This window comes from Gymnoscopelus microlampas, assembly GCF_963454915.1.
Source record: "Gymnoscopelus microlampas genome assembly, chromosome: 5".
Taxonomy (NCBI): domain Eukaryota; kingdom Metazoa; phylum Chordata; class Actinopteri; order Myctophiformes; family Myctophidae; genus Gymnoscopelus; species Gymnoscopelus microlampas.
In genome coordinates, this window is record NC_139942.1 from 21,172,383 (window position 1) to 21,188,588 (window position 16,206).

A 16,206-nucleotide genomic window follows, 5' to 3' on the forward strand; every position below is an offset into this window, starting at 1 on the left:
TTGATGCTTGCTAAATAAAACGCTTAAAACCCTCTGGACTTAGTAAACTGGACCTGAGTTGTATTTGTACTTGGACAGCGTTTTTCTGTCTACGCCAAATCTCTTTGCCCAAAATAGCCAATCTACAAGCACACAACGCATCGTGCCTTGCGTCGTGTTGTGTGCTTGTAGATCCAAATTCAAAAACGGCAAAAGTAGCAGATCTACAAGCTCAAAGCTTGCGGATCTGCTACTTTTGATGCTTTTGTGTGACGCTGTAGCAGTGTTTTTATTTTGACAGCAAATTTTGATTTAGTTTTAGTCATAGTCTTTTGAATAACATTCCATTTAGTTTTAGTCATATTTTAGTCTTCTGTAATGTTTTCGTTTTTAGTCTAGTTTTAGTCGACTAAATATCCTAAGATTATAGTCGACTAAATCTTCAGTTGATTTAGTCGACTAAAATGTATTTTGGCCTTGATGGTGTCGTAGTGGCTGATTTTACACTTGGTTGCATGCTGAAAATAGCCGATCTACAAGCTCACAACGCGTCGCAGCGCGACGCGTTGTGAGCTTATAGATCGGCTATTTTCAGAGCGCAACACCCGAGCGCAACCAAACATAAAAATGACTTTTAGTTCTACTGGATCTCTTCTCCACTAGTTCCTCACTAACATTTTAGTCTAGTTTTTATTTGTTGACGAAATTGTCAATATATTTAGTCATAGCTTTAGTCATCATAGCTTAGTTTTTATTTCGTTTTATTTAGTTTTCGTCAGTTTTAGTCGACGAAATCAACACTACGCTGTAGTGTGATCAAGTAGGGCGTTCATTTACGGAAAAAAAACACAAACAGTTAGCATATGGAGATAGGAGGTTCCTGCCCCCGACAGCAACAATATGGATGCTGTGGTTCACAAGTGTATGAAACAGGTGGTTGGGTGTAAGTTTATTTCGGTGTCGTTTGTCCCGTCTCCAGGTGCAGCTGAGCCAGGAATGCATGCGCGCCATAATGAGGATGACTTACTGCCCTCACTGCCGCGGCATGGCCTCCGCCAGGCCCTGCACCAACTACTGCAGCAACGTGATGAAGGGCTGCCTGGCCAACCAGGCCGACCTCAACACTGAATGGAGGCATCTTGCAGGTGGCATACACGCGCACACATACAGTACACATACACATACTGTACACGCACGCGCGCGCGCACACACACACACGCACGCACGCGCGCGCGCACACACACACACACACACACACACACACACACACACACACACACACACACACACACACACACACACAGACACAGACACACACACATGCGCGCACGTTATGGTTATTATGGTTTTACATTTTTCATTAGTTTTTACAGCGGGTTTGCTATTTTAATTTAGTTTTTAGTTGTTCGAACAGGCTTAGTTTTCGTTTAGTTTACTTTAGTGATCCCTGGAGGTAAATGTGCACACACACATACACACACACACACACACACACACACACACACACACACACACACACACACACACACACACACACACACACACACACACACACACACACACACACACACACACACACACACGCTATATAGCAGATATACAAGCTCATATACTGGTGGCAGAATGTAGCGCGGCACTCGGTGCCGCGCTACATTCTGCCACCAGTATATGACACCCCCAACTGTCCCCTGCGTCCTCCATGCTGACTGTGTGTGTGTGTGTGTGTGTGTGTGTGTGTGTGTGTGTGTGTGTGTGTGCGCGTGCAGATACCATGGTGCAGGTGGCTTCCCGCTTCGACGCCCCGGCCGGTGTGGACACGGTGGTTCTCTCCCTTCCCAACCGCATATCAGAAGCCATGTCTGCCATGATGGAGAACATCGACTCGGTCAACAGCAAGGTGAGAACACAGACGCGCGTACAGTACACAGAACACACCCATTTGCCTTTTTATTGTGATTGATTGAATACTTTATTAGTCCGGAATGTATACCACACGTGGTACAGTAAGGCATAGTGATAGTTCACCCAAAAAAAATATTTGTTTCTAACGATTAGTCACCCCGTGGAGACTTGCATTCATGGATATTTTTTTGTTTTTGTCGCATTCCTAAGCCAATAATTTGGCAGCGGTTCCGGTAGGAGACACAAAGGACACTCTTTGTGTCTCCTACCGGAACAGCTGCCGGTCATCAAATGACTCATGAATGCGACAAAAACGAAAAAATATCCTTGAATTCAAGTCTCCATGGGGTGACTAATCGTTGCAAAAAAAGTAGTTTTGGGGGTGAACTATCCCTTTAAGGCTAAAAGAATGACACAAAAAACCTCCTGGGGACTTGTATTGTGGTCCATGTGTGCAAGTACATTTGCGACACATAAAACAAAAGTTTTTTTGTGCATTAAAATTATATAGAGATGGTAAAACAAATAAATAAAAAAGAGGCGATGATGACTGGAGCTGGACGTGAACCTTTGATCGATGCTTCAAACGCACGGCGCGCGTCCAAACTCTGCACTGATATACCGTTGGCCACCTTTCATTCCATTCAGTTCCCTCGCACTCATTCATGCAGATACAGACAGCATTGTGTGCTCCGCCCCCACGTAAGACATTTAACCCATTAAGATCTGAGGCCATTCTTTAAAAACAATCTAAATCATAACAGTTTTTGGAAAAAAATAAAAAAATAAAAATTTCAAGATTTTTCAAAAATAGCAGATCTACAAGCTCATAGCGCGGCACTCGGTGCCGCGCTATGAGCTTGTATATCTGCTATTTTTGAATAGCCAAAGACATCTAAAGTGACACTGATGCGGTTCAGGTCTTAATGGGTTAAAACAGAGAGGTGCTGTATGAGTCATCCATCCGAAGCCTGCAGGCCAAGCTATTCCTGCCTCGTTTTAATGGTGTATGAGAAACGCCTTTTTAATGCGAGTCTGAAAAAAAGCACACGAGCGAGCAGCCACGATGAATCTAGGCTACATGGTTTTGGAGAAAGGTGGAAGATCAGATCAGAGCATCGCAACGCAACGCGCTGTGAGCTTGTAGATCTGCTATTTTCGAAAGATTTTGAAACATTTGAGGACTTTTATTCAAAAGACACCACCGAAGTGGAAAAAGCAGCACTCCAAAATAATCGATGCGAGACAGGCTCAGATGTACATTCTTCTATTTTATTTATTGATTGATTTATTATTCTTCTATCTAACGCGTTTCGGCCTCAGTCTTCCTCAGAGCAGGTTGACTTTTTAACCTGCAGAATGTGCATCTGAGGCTGTCTCGCATTGTTTACCTTGGAGTGCTGCTTTTTCCACTTAGGTGGTGTTTTTTATTATTTAGTTGTATCTGTAGCTGAGCACCCACTATAACAAAAAGGCAGCGCACCCTGCTCGTTTCTTATTTGAGTGCTTTTACTTTGGTACTTTAAGTATACATTTTGATGCCAATACTTTTACCCATACAACCTTTTCCCTTTCAATCCAGGACAGCATCTGAGTCACATTATTTGTTGCTATATATATATCAACATGAATTTATTTTTAAAACAAATATTTAATAAAATAAAAATGTATTTATGGAAACCCTTTTACTTTAGAAGCCGTTTCGACCTTACTTCTAAATAGAAGTAAATATAAATCTGAGTACCTCCTCCACCACTGGAGAGTGTTAACCCATTTAGACCCATTTACACTTTGACTATTCAAAAATAGCAGATCTACAAGCTCGTAGCGCGGCACCGAGTGCCGCGCTACGAGCTTGTAGATCTGCTATTTTTGAAAAATCGTGAAAATGTGTGCAAATCTTTGAATATATATTGATTTAAAGGGAACATTTTTAACTCTGTTCTTTGCTTCTGGGGGGTCCCTGGAACAAAACATTTTGAGATGGGGGTCGGTGGCCAAATACAGATCATTTTGGGGGTCCTTGACATGAAAAAGTTTGAGCACCACTGATATAGAAACATACGTTTTTTTCAGAAAACTGTTGGGATTTAGAAGACATTTTGTAGAATCGGCCTCAGGCCTTAATGGGTTAAACGCACGAGGCAGCCATGATAAATCTGGCTCCATTGTTTTGGTGATGGACTGGTGGTGGTGGAGGATGAGTGCAGTGCAGGGAGTGAGAGAGCCAAGACAAAGGCTTCCCCTGTAAGTGCTCTCTTATGTGGAAAAAGAAACAAGTGCCTGGCAGAAGCATCTCCTCTCCAGGCCTGTAGTGGTTCAAGCAGAAAGGATCGTTTTTTTTTCCTGCAGCTTTCCCCACTTCTAATCTTCACCACTTGGGGGGGAAGTGCTAAGCGGGTCCCCCCATAGCGGTCAACTGGTGTCCATGTTCCAGTTTAGCGTTATGGCGGACACCAAGTGTCGCACGGATTATCCCCTACTTACATAATCTGCTGACGTCCAGAATCCTAAACCCAACATATTCCATCACTCGCAAGTACTTGCCCTATAAGAGCGTCAGGATCACACAAGACACAGGACGGGGTCGGTGTGATTGCCTCAGCAACATAATATGGGTGTAAACCATATGATGAGGAATTCAATTCAAAATGCATGTGCAAATTACGCGCTGAGTGCTGGCGTGGCATAAATCCTATACTGCAACGTAGGTGGAGTCCATGTCATATCTCTTACACCTATTATTCTGTGTGCTATAAAAACCACATAGCACTGGGGACTTAACCCATTCAGACCGGGAACGCGTCTGTGTCATGTTCAGATTTTTTGGGGGGCTATTGAAAAAAATAGCAGATCTACAAGCTCATAGCGCGGCACCGAGTGCCGCGCTATGAGCTTGTAGATCTGCTATTTTTTTTTTAAATCATGAAAGTGTGTGCAAATCTTTGGATATATGTACGTTTTAAAGCAAACATTTGTAACTCAGATATTTGCTCATGGGGGTTGTACAAATGTCTTCTAGGGACCCACAGGGACCCCCAGAAGCAAATATTTGAGTTAAAAAAAAGTTCGCTTAAAAACATTTTTTTCAAAAATAGCAGATCTACAAGCTCATAGCGCACTCGGTGCCGCGCTATGAGCTTGTATATCTGCCATTTTTTAATAGCCAAAGTATAAAGCAATGGTTAAAGTGGCTACACGGAAGCGTTGCCCGGTCTTAAAGGGTTAAGACGCATGACCGGAGGCATCAGCACAGATTCATGTTTTAATGATATATCTTAAGGTAAAGGGAAGGCCTTGGAGCTATCCCAAAACAGGCCAGACAGGATGAGACTGTCGCTTTAAGACTGATTTATGCTTCGTCGTACGATGGTGTCATGCGCCCGAAAACAGCCTCTCTACGAGCTCAAGTTGTCCCTCGTTTGACAAGTGCAAAACACAAGCCCTCCAGAGAGAGAAATCAGCTTAGCTGTACTATTCCCCCCCCCCCCCCTCTGTACTTCTGTTAGTACAGGAATATGGTGATTTCAGTCCTGTGGCAATGTAAACTACAAGTGGCGTTCGCCATTCTTGGTTCTAGGGGGCTGAGGAGGCGTGTGCAATAAGTCAACACAAAGGCCCTTTGTGCCCTTATGGATAAGGTTGCACAGCAAACGTCTTCGAAATGGGACTAAGGGAGTATAACATCTTGTCCTTAACAGCATATAAGTATGGCTTTATAGCTATTCTATTCAAAGCCTTAGTTTCAGGCCTATTGGATTCCAGTCATGTTGACACCAGTGGCCATAAAGATCATATACAGAACCGGGGCTCATTTACATACCGAATGGTTGCAGGCAATATTTGACAGTTTTAACCCATTAAGAGCCGGGACGCATCTGTGTCATTTTAAGATTTGATCTAAAAAAGCATTATTTTACACTTTGGCTATTTTTGAAAAATCGTGAAAATGTGTGCAAATCTTTCTATATATATATTCTTTTAAAGCGAACATTTTTAACTCAAATCTTTGCTTCTGGGGGGTCCCTGGAACAAAATATTTTGAGATGACGGTCCGCGGCCAAATACAAATAATTTTTGGGGTCTTTGACATGAAAAGGTTTGACCACCACTGATATAGAAACATACGTTTTCAGAAAAACTGTTAGGATTTAGAAAACATTTGCAGAATCGGCTTCAGGTCTTAATGGGTTAAATCTGAAACCTTATGGTTAGAGTTTCATCCAGTCCAGTCGAAGGAGGGAGATGGAACTGATGATAAAGCACAGCGCGCACTTTTTTTTGGCCGTTTCGAAGAAAACTTCAGTAAGCTGTCGTCAGAGCCTATATAGTCCGATCTGATCAACACTGTTCATCCATCATCCAATCTCCTCCCCATGTTATTTAGACTATTTTTAATCTCCTCGACTCTTTAATCTTCTTCACTGCCTGCCATGTTGCCGCAGCTGTATTGTGAGTGCATGTGACAATAAAAAAACTTTATTTGATAGCACATTAGCGTCGCTGTTGGGCAGAAATCTCCATATTTGAACTGTTTTTTGTTTTTTTTTATTAATGCACTACTGATCATACTACAGTGTCACAAAAAAAAGTCAAAAATAGCAGATCTACAAGCTAAAAACGTGCGTTTTGAACTTGTAGATCTGCTATTTTACCTATTTTTGAATTTGTATTCATTTCTAAGGCAAGTAGGGGTTAGGTAAGGGGGTGGGTGGGTGGATGGTTGGGAGTAATATATTGTAAGTGTTTCTATTTGTCAGTTTTTTGGTCAGTTTTTTCTTTGTGTTCTCTCTCATTTTATTTTTATCTTGTGATATTGGGTTGTATTTTGTTGTCAATGTCTTGTTCTCTATGGAGAGCTGTAATATTTAATGGTGGAATGTAAAAATTGTTATTCTCCAATAAAAGGATTCATGACAAAAAAAAATATATATATGAATCCTGAAAAGTAACAGTTTTGGACATAATGAGGTTTCCACCCCGACAGAGCAATGATTCTCCGGCCTCTCTCTTCCTCCAGTTGTTCCAGGCGTGCGGGGCTCCTAGAGGAGGGACCAGCACCACGGACGACGTGACCAGGACGGGGAAAGTGACCGTGGAGGACCGGGTGGGAGCCAGCACGGGCAAACTGGAGAAACTGGTAAGTAACCGTTACTTCTCCCCCCCCAAACCCCCCCCGACTCGATCTGTCTTGTTTATAACCCTCTGATGGCCTGTTCTGTCTCATTGGGAGTTTATGATGCAGGAGCTATTCGCCCGGCACGGCCAATTAAGCTAAGTCGTGCAGTTCATAATGGAGAGATAGATGGAGGAATTAATCACATGACAAATAAATGGATGACCCAGCGCTTGAATTAACCCGTTAGGACCGGGAACGCATCTGTGTCATTTTTTAGCTACTGTATAACCATTATTTTATACTTTTGGCTATTCAAAAATATCAGTTATCTGCTATTTTTTTAAAGATCTTTAACATTTTGTGCAAATATTTGATTTTTTTTTTTTTTAAGGGAACATTTTTGACTCAATTCTTTGCTTCTGGGGGGTCCCTGGAACAAAATATTTTCAGATGGGGTGGGGTCCGCGGCCAAAGACATTTAATTTTGGGGGTCCTTGACATGAAAAAGTTTGAGAACCACTGATATTATAGCAACACGGGCGTTTCAGAAAACTGTTAGGATTTAGAAGACATTTGTAGAATCCCCCAGAACGAAAGATTTGAGTTAAAACGTTTGCTTTAAAAAATATATATTCAAACATTTGCACACATTTGCACGATTTAAAAAAAAAATAGCAGATCTACAAGCTCGTAGTGCGGCACTCGGTGCCGCGCTACGACCTTGTAGATCTGCTATTTTTTGAACAGCCCAAGAAATATTAAAATGACACAGATGCGTTCCCGGTGTGAAGGGGTTAATTACGTTGTGTTTATGCATCCCCTTTGGAGCGTTGCTGTGTTATGCTATCAGAGCAGGTGATAATGAATGGCGACGGGGTCTTATGGTTGAACCTTTTGGCGTGTGTCTCCGCAGGTGTTCGACGTGACCAGGAGGCTGAAGGACATGCAGCCGTACTGGGTGTCACTCCCCGGCGCCCTCTGCAGTGACCGCGTGGCCACCGGAGCGGGAGCCGAGGACAAGTGCTGGAACGGCATGAACCGTGCACGGTGGGGGGTCCCTTTAAACACACCACTCATCATTCTTTATCTGTGTGTGTGTGTGTGTGTGTGCTATGGCAGTTGGTTCTCAACCTGCCCACTAGTGGGCCGCGAGGGTATCGCGAGTGGACCCCCAAATAATTGGCAAAACAGTAAGATTTTAATGATGAAATAACAATATTTAAAGGGATAGTTCACTTAAAAAAATACTTATTATTTTCTATCAATTACACACCCGATGAAGCCTTGAATTCATGGAGATTTTATTTTATTTTTGTTGCATTCCTATGGCAATAATTTTGATGACCGGCGGAAAGATGTCTACTGGAGCCGCCACCGGTCATGAAAATGATTGGCTTAGGAATGCGTTAAAAACTAAAAAATCTCCATGTCTCCGTAGGGTGTGTAATTGATAGGGGGAAAAAATCTTTGTGTTTTTGTCTTTAAAACATTGAAAAATGAGTTTTGATCCAATCCGCAACACAATCAATAGAGGGTATGCGTGTGACATCATCATAAAACCCGGAAGTTATGCAGGAATGCCTACTGAGTGTCAAAAAAATACTTTCTGGCCTTGACAGCCCATGCATCCAAACAGAAAAGTCATATCTGATTGCATTAAACAACATTAAACAATGTTAAACTCACTTTGCATGTTGCTTTGCCACTCGATGTGCCATTCACTTTAAGCATGCGCATACCCTCTATTGACTATTTCTGATCCAGAAAAGGTTGAGAACCACTGGGCTATGGTATCGATGATGAGGATGATGGTGAAGTATGAAATGATATGATCACTCTCCAGGTATCTGCCTGAGGTGATGGGCGACGGCCTAGCGAGTCAGATCAACAACCCCGAGGTGGAGATCGACATCACCAAGCCCGACATGACCATACGCCAGCAGATCATGCAGCTAAAGATCATGACCCACCGCCTCAAGAACGCCCTCAATGGCAACGACGTGGACTTCCAGGACACCAGTGAGTGCAGATTTCACCTGGGGTGCAGTGTTGCCAGATTTTGCGAGAGAAATACGCAACCAGGTCTTAGGTCTATGAAAACAAGCCCAAAAAGAAGCAACTTTGGTCACATGAGCACTTTCAACCTATATGTGTCGGCTATTTGAAAATAGACGATCTTGTAGATCAAACATTTTCATGAAAAGAAATTGGAAGCAAGCCTAAATAAGCAAGTACACTTTGGAAACAAGGCCAAAAAAAGCAACCCGGGAACTATCCATTTTTACAAGCTTTACAGAAAAAGAAGCCCAAAATCGCTTATGATAAGCGGACATGGCAACACTGCTGGGAAGTTAATTCTAGAAATGTACCTGCAACCTTCCAGATTTGACTGTGTTGATTGATTGATTGATTGATTGATTGATTGATTGATTGATTGATTGATTGATTGATTGATTGATTGGTTGAATACTTAACAAGATTGTTAACAGTACATTTTCAGTCAAAGGTTATGCTGAAAGGATAACGCAAAAAGTTTGTTTCCATTGTGGTCCATTGTACTCAATTCATCAGTAAGACATACAATACATACAATATATTACATAACGGTAAAAGCTCCAGTAGCAGAACAACATATAATTAGGGGAGGGAGCAAGTGGGTGGGGGTAGCATTCTAAGACCAGTTGTATGTGTACTGTATGTTTCAAAATGTACAAAACCTGGCTAAATATTTTTATTTTGGACCTGGGAAATACAGGTTCTCATGTATCTTAGATATATCTTGGCCACTCAAAACACATTTTCTCTCCATATGGAAGTGTTCAGAAGATGTTCCCTCATACAGATTTTTATGCAAATGCTGCCGGGCCAATGGTATTAAACAAATTACTGTGACTGAATAACGGAGGGCTTTAGCTCTGTTAAACACCCCGTCACTATTAAAACGGCAGTGCTATTTTAGAATAAAGCCGAAGGTGTGCTGGCCTCAATCATAATGCCACTTTGGATAATTGAGGTTGGATTTTATACCGCATTATTCTCACTCATCGTCACTTATCAAGTTCCATTGTGTGAGTACTGGCACAGGAAAACTAATCCTTGGTTCCAGGTCTGGAACCTGGACAGCCACCTATTATTCTCTTACTGTAGTTATGAAGGTTTCCGGGTAGAGCAATCAGGATTAAGGGGCCCCGTGGGCCTTGATTGCCTACCTCTCATTTGGTCTCTTGTACCTGAAACCTTGCAGTTGAATTAGTATACGTCAGCTCTGTAGTAAAAGCCACAGATGGCTTACTTTGGAGAACATCTGCCCTTTTCAAGCAACTATACCAACGTTTTTTAAGGCCAAGGACGCCATAGCTGAGAGAGAGATGAAGCAGGGACCCCTCTACATTGTATAACATTGTGTTGCAGATTAAACTTTTTCATAGATTTCATAGTCAATGTGTATTTTCAGATGGTTAACCTTTAAACCCTCAATATTTAGTCAACTTGACCGTTGGCTCTGTACTTGGTCTGCTCTTTTTCCCTCTACACGACTCTCCCAAAAAAAATAATTCGACTAATGTTCCCCACCACACGAAGATTTGGCGGACCCTGTAGCAAGCAGGAACCCGCTAGGGGTCCCAGAACCCCTGTTGAAGACCCCTGAACTATACTGTACGTGTGTGGATTACAATTAGAAAGGCATACATGGACCAAATTAAAGTCGACAAGCCATAAGAACATTTGGGAATGTCCAAACTGGTTTATGAAAATAATTGAATCCATAAGGAAAGCAAAAAAGAATGGAAAAGGCCCAACAGTAGTTCACCTACAGTACTTACCGTGTGTTAAGATTAAAATGATTGTTACAATAATTTATTGTATTCTTTTTGTGCTTTGTGTGTAGGCGACGACGTGAGCGGTTCAGGAAGTGGAATATGCGGAGATGACATTTGCCCCCGGGGGGGTCCGCGCCTCATCACCCCGAGCACGCCCAAAGTGTACGCGTATCCCCCAGAGAACAAGAAGGTGGTGAAAGCCGCAGGAGGAGGCAACCAGAACCTGCCGTGCATCGCCATCTACCTCCTCTCACCGGTCATTTTACTGCTCCGGCGATAATCGTCAGGGGGGGGAACACACCGATTTGGGACTGAGTTTGGGACACGGGGGTGGGTGGGCCGTGGGCCGGCTGAGGGAGCAAGATGTCGGGGATTAGTTACTTTGCCAAAACAAATATAGGGAAACCACGAAAAAAACAAAACACAAAATTTACATGGATGGACTTCCGTTTGGGCTCGGAAAACAAGGGCAAAATGGAGCAACAAAAAAGTATTCATAGATCTTTTACATTCTGTTCTTGTACTTTTTATTTCTTTGCTATTATTATGACACCGTTAGAGCTGGTCTTTTCTGCATTTTTCATAATGTTTTTTTTTGTTTCTGGTGTTTGGGTTCTCTGAAATAATATCTGTACCTAAGACGTGTAAAAGCTATGGAGCTAACAATATGGTGGGTGTTGACACCGTATAGAGGGCTGGGACAGGGCAGGGGGGAACTGGGGGTGGCGTGGGGGAGGGAGGGGGTGGCTACGCGTCACAGTTGCGCTGAGCCAAATCATTTGTTATTCCACTCCTTTTCAAATAGTGTTTGTGTTCAGTTCCGATTATTTATTTGTTAGTAACTGAGGAAAAATATACTCCCCGAACAGTGGCTTCGCCACTCCCCCAATATTTATAGAAAAAAAAGTACACAAACCGCAAACTCAAATGAAATAAACTATTGATGAGTTTAAAGGATAATCTGGAACTGCAGGGCTTTTGGGTAAGACCCTCTTAAACACGTTAAACCCACAACATTATTACACACACACACACACACACACACACACACACACACACACACACACACACACACACACACACACACACACACACACCACACACACACAAAAGTACACACTCCCACAGAGAGGGGTGAGAGCGCTCCCGCGTCAGCACTTTTCTCTGCCCCGTTTCATCATGTAAGCTGTAATAATAGCCGCGATCACATTCACACAGACATGATCCTCCACTGTGGGGAGTAATTTGACCCCTCTTCCAACCCGCTCCATCCCTTCCCCTCCATAGAGCTGATCTGTTTTCTCCGGGCCCCGCCGGCTGTGTGGGATCAGGTGTGAGGGAGTCTGGTGTGTGAACGGGAACACATGCTGGGCCATGACACCACCATCCCACTATAGAGAGAGCACAGTATGGGAGACGACACAGAAAAGGAGGGGTGTGACCCCGTTATAAAATGTCCGCGGGGGTGGGTGGGGGTGAAAAAAAGACATGAAAATGTGCCGTTCCATCCCCGCGACGGCGGCTGCCACGTTGTCCTCGTTTTGCCTATTCGCTCTACGTGCGCGCAGCGGCGGCGCGAAGCGAATGTATGCACAGCGTCGTCGGTGTGCCATTTCACGAGCTCACCCCCCCACCCCTCCCGCTAAGGTTCAATGCTCCTAAAATTAGCGTCGCGATCGCGGCCGGCGAACGGGGTGATATATTTTTGTCTTTTGCAGTAACATGTGATATATATATATATATATATATAAAAAGCCAACCACCACAGGGGAGCACTGCACTTATAACCACTTGTTTATCGCAGACTGTATTACCTGCTTCTGACGGCTTCTCCCATGTTTTACAGAAGAAACGAAACCGAGCTTTTTTTAGACAGTTTGTCGTCACCTGCCACACATATGTCGCTGTATACGCTATATTGTCTTGTGGCTTTTTCCTTTTTTTTTCTCTCTCTCTCTCTCTCTCTTTTTTTGTCCTGATCTGGAAACACATATCCATCTCCCGCTTCCATTTTTCCTCTCCCTCCTCTGTCTCAGTGCCTCAGTGTCTGGCCGCCCCCCCCCTCCATCCCCACCCCCTGCCCTTCCTGCCTCCATCAGCTGTAATGACCTTCAAAAGCGATCGCTTTTTTTTCTTTACATGACAGCAAAGGCAACGTGACAATGACACAGTGCTTCATTATGAATCGACCTTACTGTATGTTGTGGGAGCGAGAGGCACGCCGCGGCGCTGACTGAGAACCTCGCTGGGAGGAAAAAACCTGCGTCTCAGCCGCTAGTTCAAAGAAATGTCAAGGTTCTCGTGTTTTGAGAAGGCTTTTGTGTAGGAGGGTGGGATGGTGATTATGAGCGCGTGTGTGCATGTGTAAAAAAAAGTGTGGTGCGCGCGCGAATGTGCAAAAGCCGCGCGTACGCGCGCACGCATCTTTGTGTGAGAGAAAGAGCGAGAGCAAGAGGAGAGAGAGGCCTATAAATCCTGATTGATTGGGTGGTGAAGACAGTATTGAAATGTATTGCATTGAACCGACTGCCCATTATACGAATGAAATGCTATTCAGCTCACAACAATGGCGGGGTTATTAAAAGTTATGGCCTTTTGCTAAATGGAAATTTCAATACGCTAAAGTCCCCCGGAGCATCTGTGTTTATATAATCGGTGCTTGTCAATTCCGCACTTGACATTGAAAAGCTAGAGATGAGGAGGAATGCGGGGAAAATCGGAGCTCGATTCCGTTTTAAATGTACCTAGCATAGGGCTCAGCTGTGCACTGGAACCTCCCGCCATTACGTACAGTTATGTCAATACATTTGATCGGAATTTAATGACTGGATTATTATCGTAGAGCCACTCATGGTCTTTAGGAAAAAAAAACAAATCTCTTGTGGGTGACAGACAGTTGTAGAAAATGTTCAGAAGGGTGAACGTGGCTTATCGTCACGACGTGCTGCCAGGTTATTTTGATTACAATTATTTCTTTATAGTGCTTTAATGATGGATGGTTGCGCGTGTTTGTGCGAGCGTGTGTGAGCATGTGAGCGTGTGTGCGTGTGTGTATGTGTGTGTGTGTGTCGGTTCCTGGTTTAGAGATTTGCCTGTGACTGCCTTTGACACCTTGTTCAGGGTCGGGGTGATGATTAAAAACGAAAACAAACGTAAGTTCACACTCCCATGAAGCATCGTTTTTTTTTTTTAAAGGAAATAATGAAACAGAAATGTGATTGTGAATTCTGATGCTGGTTCTGAATGTGAAAAAAGATCAATCGCGCTTTATATAGAGAATGGGGGGAAAAAATTACCCCGACCCCCCCCCCCCCCCCCAATGGTGACATTCCAATTCAAAGACGACTTAGCAACTCACGACTTTCACTTTCAATGGCTATGCCATCGCAATGTCCTCGGCCGAAATTTGCACAACCCCCCCCCCCCCCCCCCCCTCTCAAAAAACACTTCTTCTTCCCCCACTCCCTCTTTCTCTTAACGCCAGTGGTTCTCAAAAAGTGGGGTCCGGCCGCGGTCCCCCCATGGGGGGTCCTTGAGGGGGGGTTCCAGTAAGGTCCCCGGTCAGGGTTGCCAGATCTGTTTATTATAATTTCCCTACAAGATTTTATTTGAAAATAGCCGATCTACAAGCTCACAACCCGTCGCATCGCGACGCGTTGTGAGCTTGTAGATCTGCTATTTTCAAATAGCTGATGTATGTTAAAGTGCTCATGAGGCCCATAGTCGCTTCTTTTGGGCTGGTTTTCCTAGACCTGGTTGCTTGTTTCTCTCACAGAATCTGGCAACACTGGTCCCCAGATAAATGATCGATCATTAGGAACCAAATGGACCCTTGCAAGTCTGTAACTCTCTCTAGAGTTATGGGGGTTCCGTTGGCCTAATGCATAATCAATCTGGGGATCCTTGAAATATAAAATAAAAGAGTATGAGAACCACTGCCCTATACGCCTCCACCTTTTAATCTCATTTAGTTTGTTGTCCAAAGAAACCCCCCCCCCCTCCCCCCCTTACTTTGTTTTTTTTAAACGCTGCACTTTTATGAGGCCAATAAATGGCATTGTCTGCACAAAGACATCGCAAAGATGGTCGATCGATAGGTGAGTCAACACCTTCCAGAGACCACTATTGATTGGAGATGTGTGTATGCAGATAAGATATAATGGACCAGTAGGATGCCTCCTGTTTGACTGTGGTGAAAACAAAGCATTATGCACACACACACACACACACACACACACACACACACACACGTTTGTATTACTATACTTGTGAGGACATTTACATTTTATGACAACGATTTTGAGAACGCCAATTTTGACATTTTTAGACATTCTTAACTATACCGGAAAGTGTAAATAAAGTGTAAATAAAGCTCCAACACTAAACCTAAACCTCTAAATGTCTAATCCTAACCCCTAACTCCAACCTGTAACTGTTGAATTGAATTGAATTGAATTGAATTGAATTGAATTGAATTGAAATTGAAATTGAACTGTTCCTAATTGTAAACCGATAGCTAAAAACAAAACACAACAAAGAATGTTTTCTTTAAAACCATAAAGCCATGGCTACGACTGCCTAGCTGTGGGATGGCTCCGCGACCTATGGGACGAACTGCCTCCCGGGTTGCCAGATCATGTGCGCATATACCCCCACGGGTATGGACTAGTGTATAGTAATACAAGTGTGTACACACACACACACACACACACACACACACACACACACACACACACACAGGCCCCTGAGTACCAATAGCCCCCCCCCCCACACATGGGTCACGGAGCAGGAGAAAAGAAGCTCCATAAGGCACTGCTCTGACGTCAGTGCCTGCTCCCCATCCCTCCTGTCACTCAGTAGGTTTGGGGGGGGGGTTGGGGGGGGGGGACACCAAACTGATCCCAGATCAGCATTTACAGATGATTTTACACTGAGTTGAATGTGGCTGGCATTTCCTGAAAGGTGCCGATTTATGAAAGAAAAAGAAAAAAAGTCTTTTTTTGATTTGTTTTTTTGTCTTTGTTTTTTTTTTGTTATCAGAAAACCGGGGAGTTTAGTGTTTATGTTAACGATAAACACCAGGAAGAGGTTGAAAAATACAGTATGTGTCATTTGCTGTTGTTTGTTCCTGGAATCTTGTGTCAATTATATACATTGTAAGATTTTCAAGATGTCGGTGTCCACTTTATTTAAGGCTGTGTGTGTGTGTGTGTGTGTGCGTGCGTGCGTGCGTGCGTGCGTGCGTGCGTGCGTGCGTGCGCGCGCGAATGCGCAGAGAGAGAGATTAAATAAAAATCCATAAGTGATCTCACTGTAATATCACTTCTGAGAGGTCTACTTGATACAAATTGAATTTCTATAAACCAGTGGTTCCCAAAGTGGGGT

At 43.5% G+C, this 16,206-nt stretch overlaps 1 protein-coding gene across 1 annotated transcript in view; it reads left to right on the forward strand.

The window, feature by feature from the left end:
* gpc1b (glypican 1b) overlaps positions 1-15,990 on the forward strand; it is a 134,149-nt gene extending 118,159 nt beyond the window's left edge. The window contains exons 6-11 of the mRNA XM_084058331.1: positions 959-1,124; positions 1,746-1,876; positions 6,902-7,021; positions 7,914-8,047; positions 8,844-9,019; positions 10,890-15,990. Of these exons, the coding sequence (XP_083914457.1) occupies positions 959-1,124; positions 1,746-1,876; positions 6,902-7,021; positions 7,914-8,047; positions 8,844-9,019; positions 10,890-11,101 (939 nt within the window). The 3' untranslated portion in view covers positions 11,102-15,990. The remainder of the gene's footprint in view (positions 1-958; positions 1,125-1,745; positions 1,877-6,901; positions 7,022-7,913; positions 8,048-8,843; positions 9,020-10,889) is intronic.
* Positions 15,991-16,206: the final 216 nt, after the last annotated feature.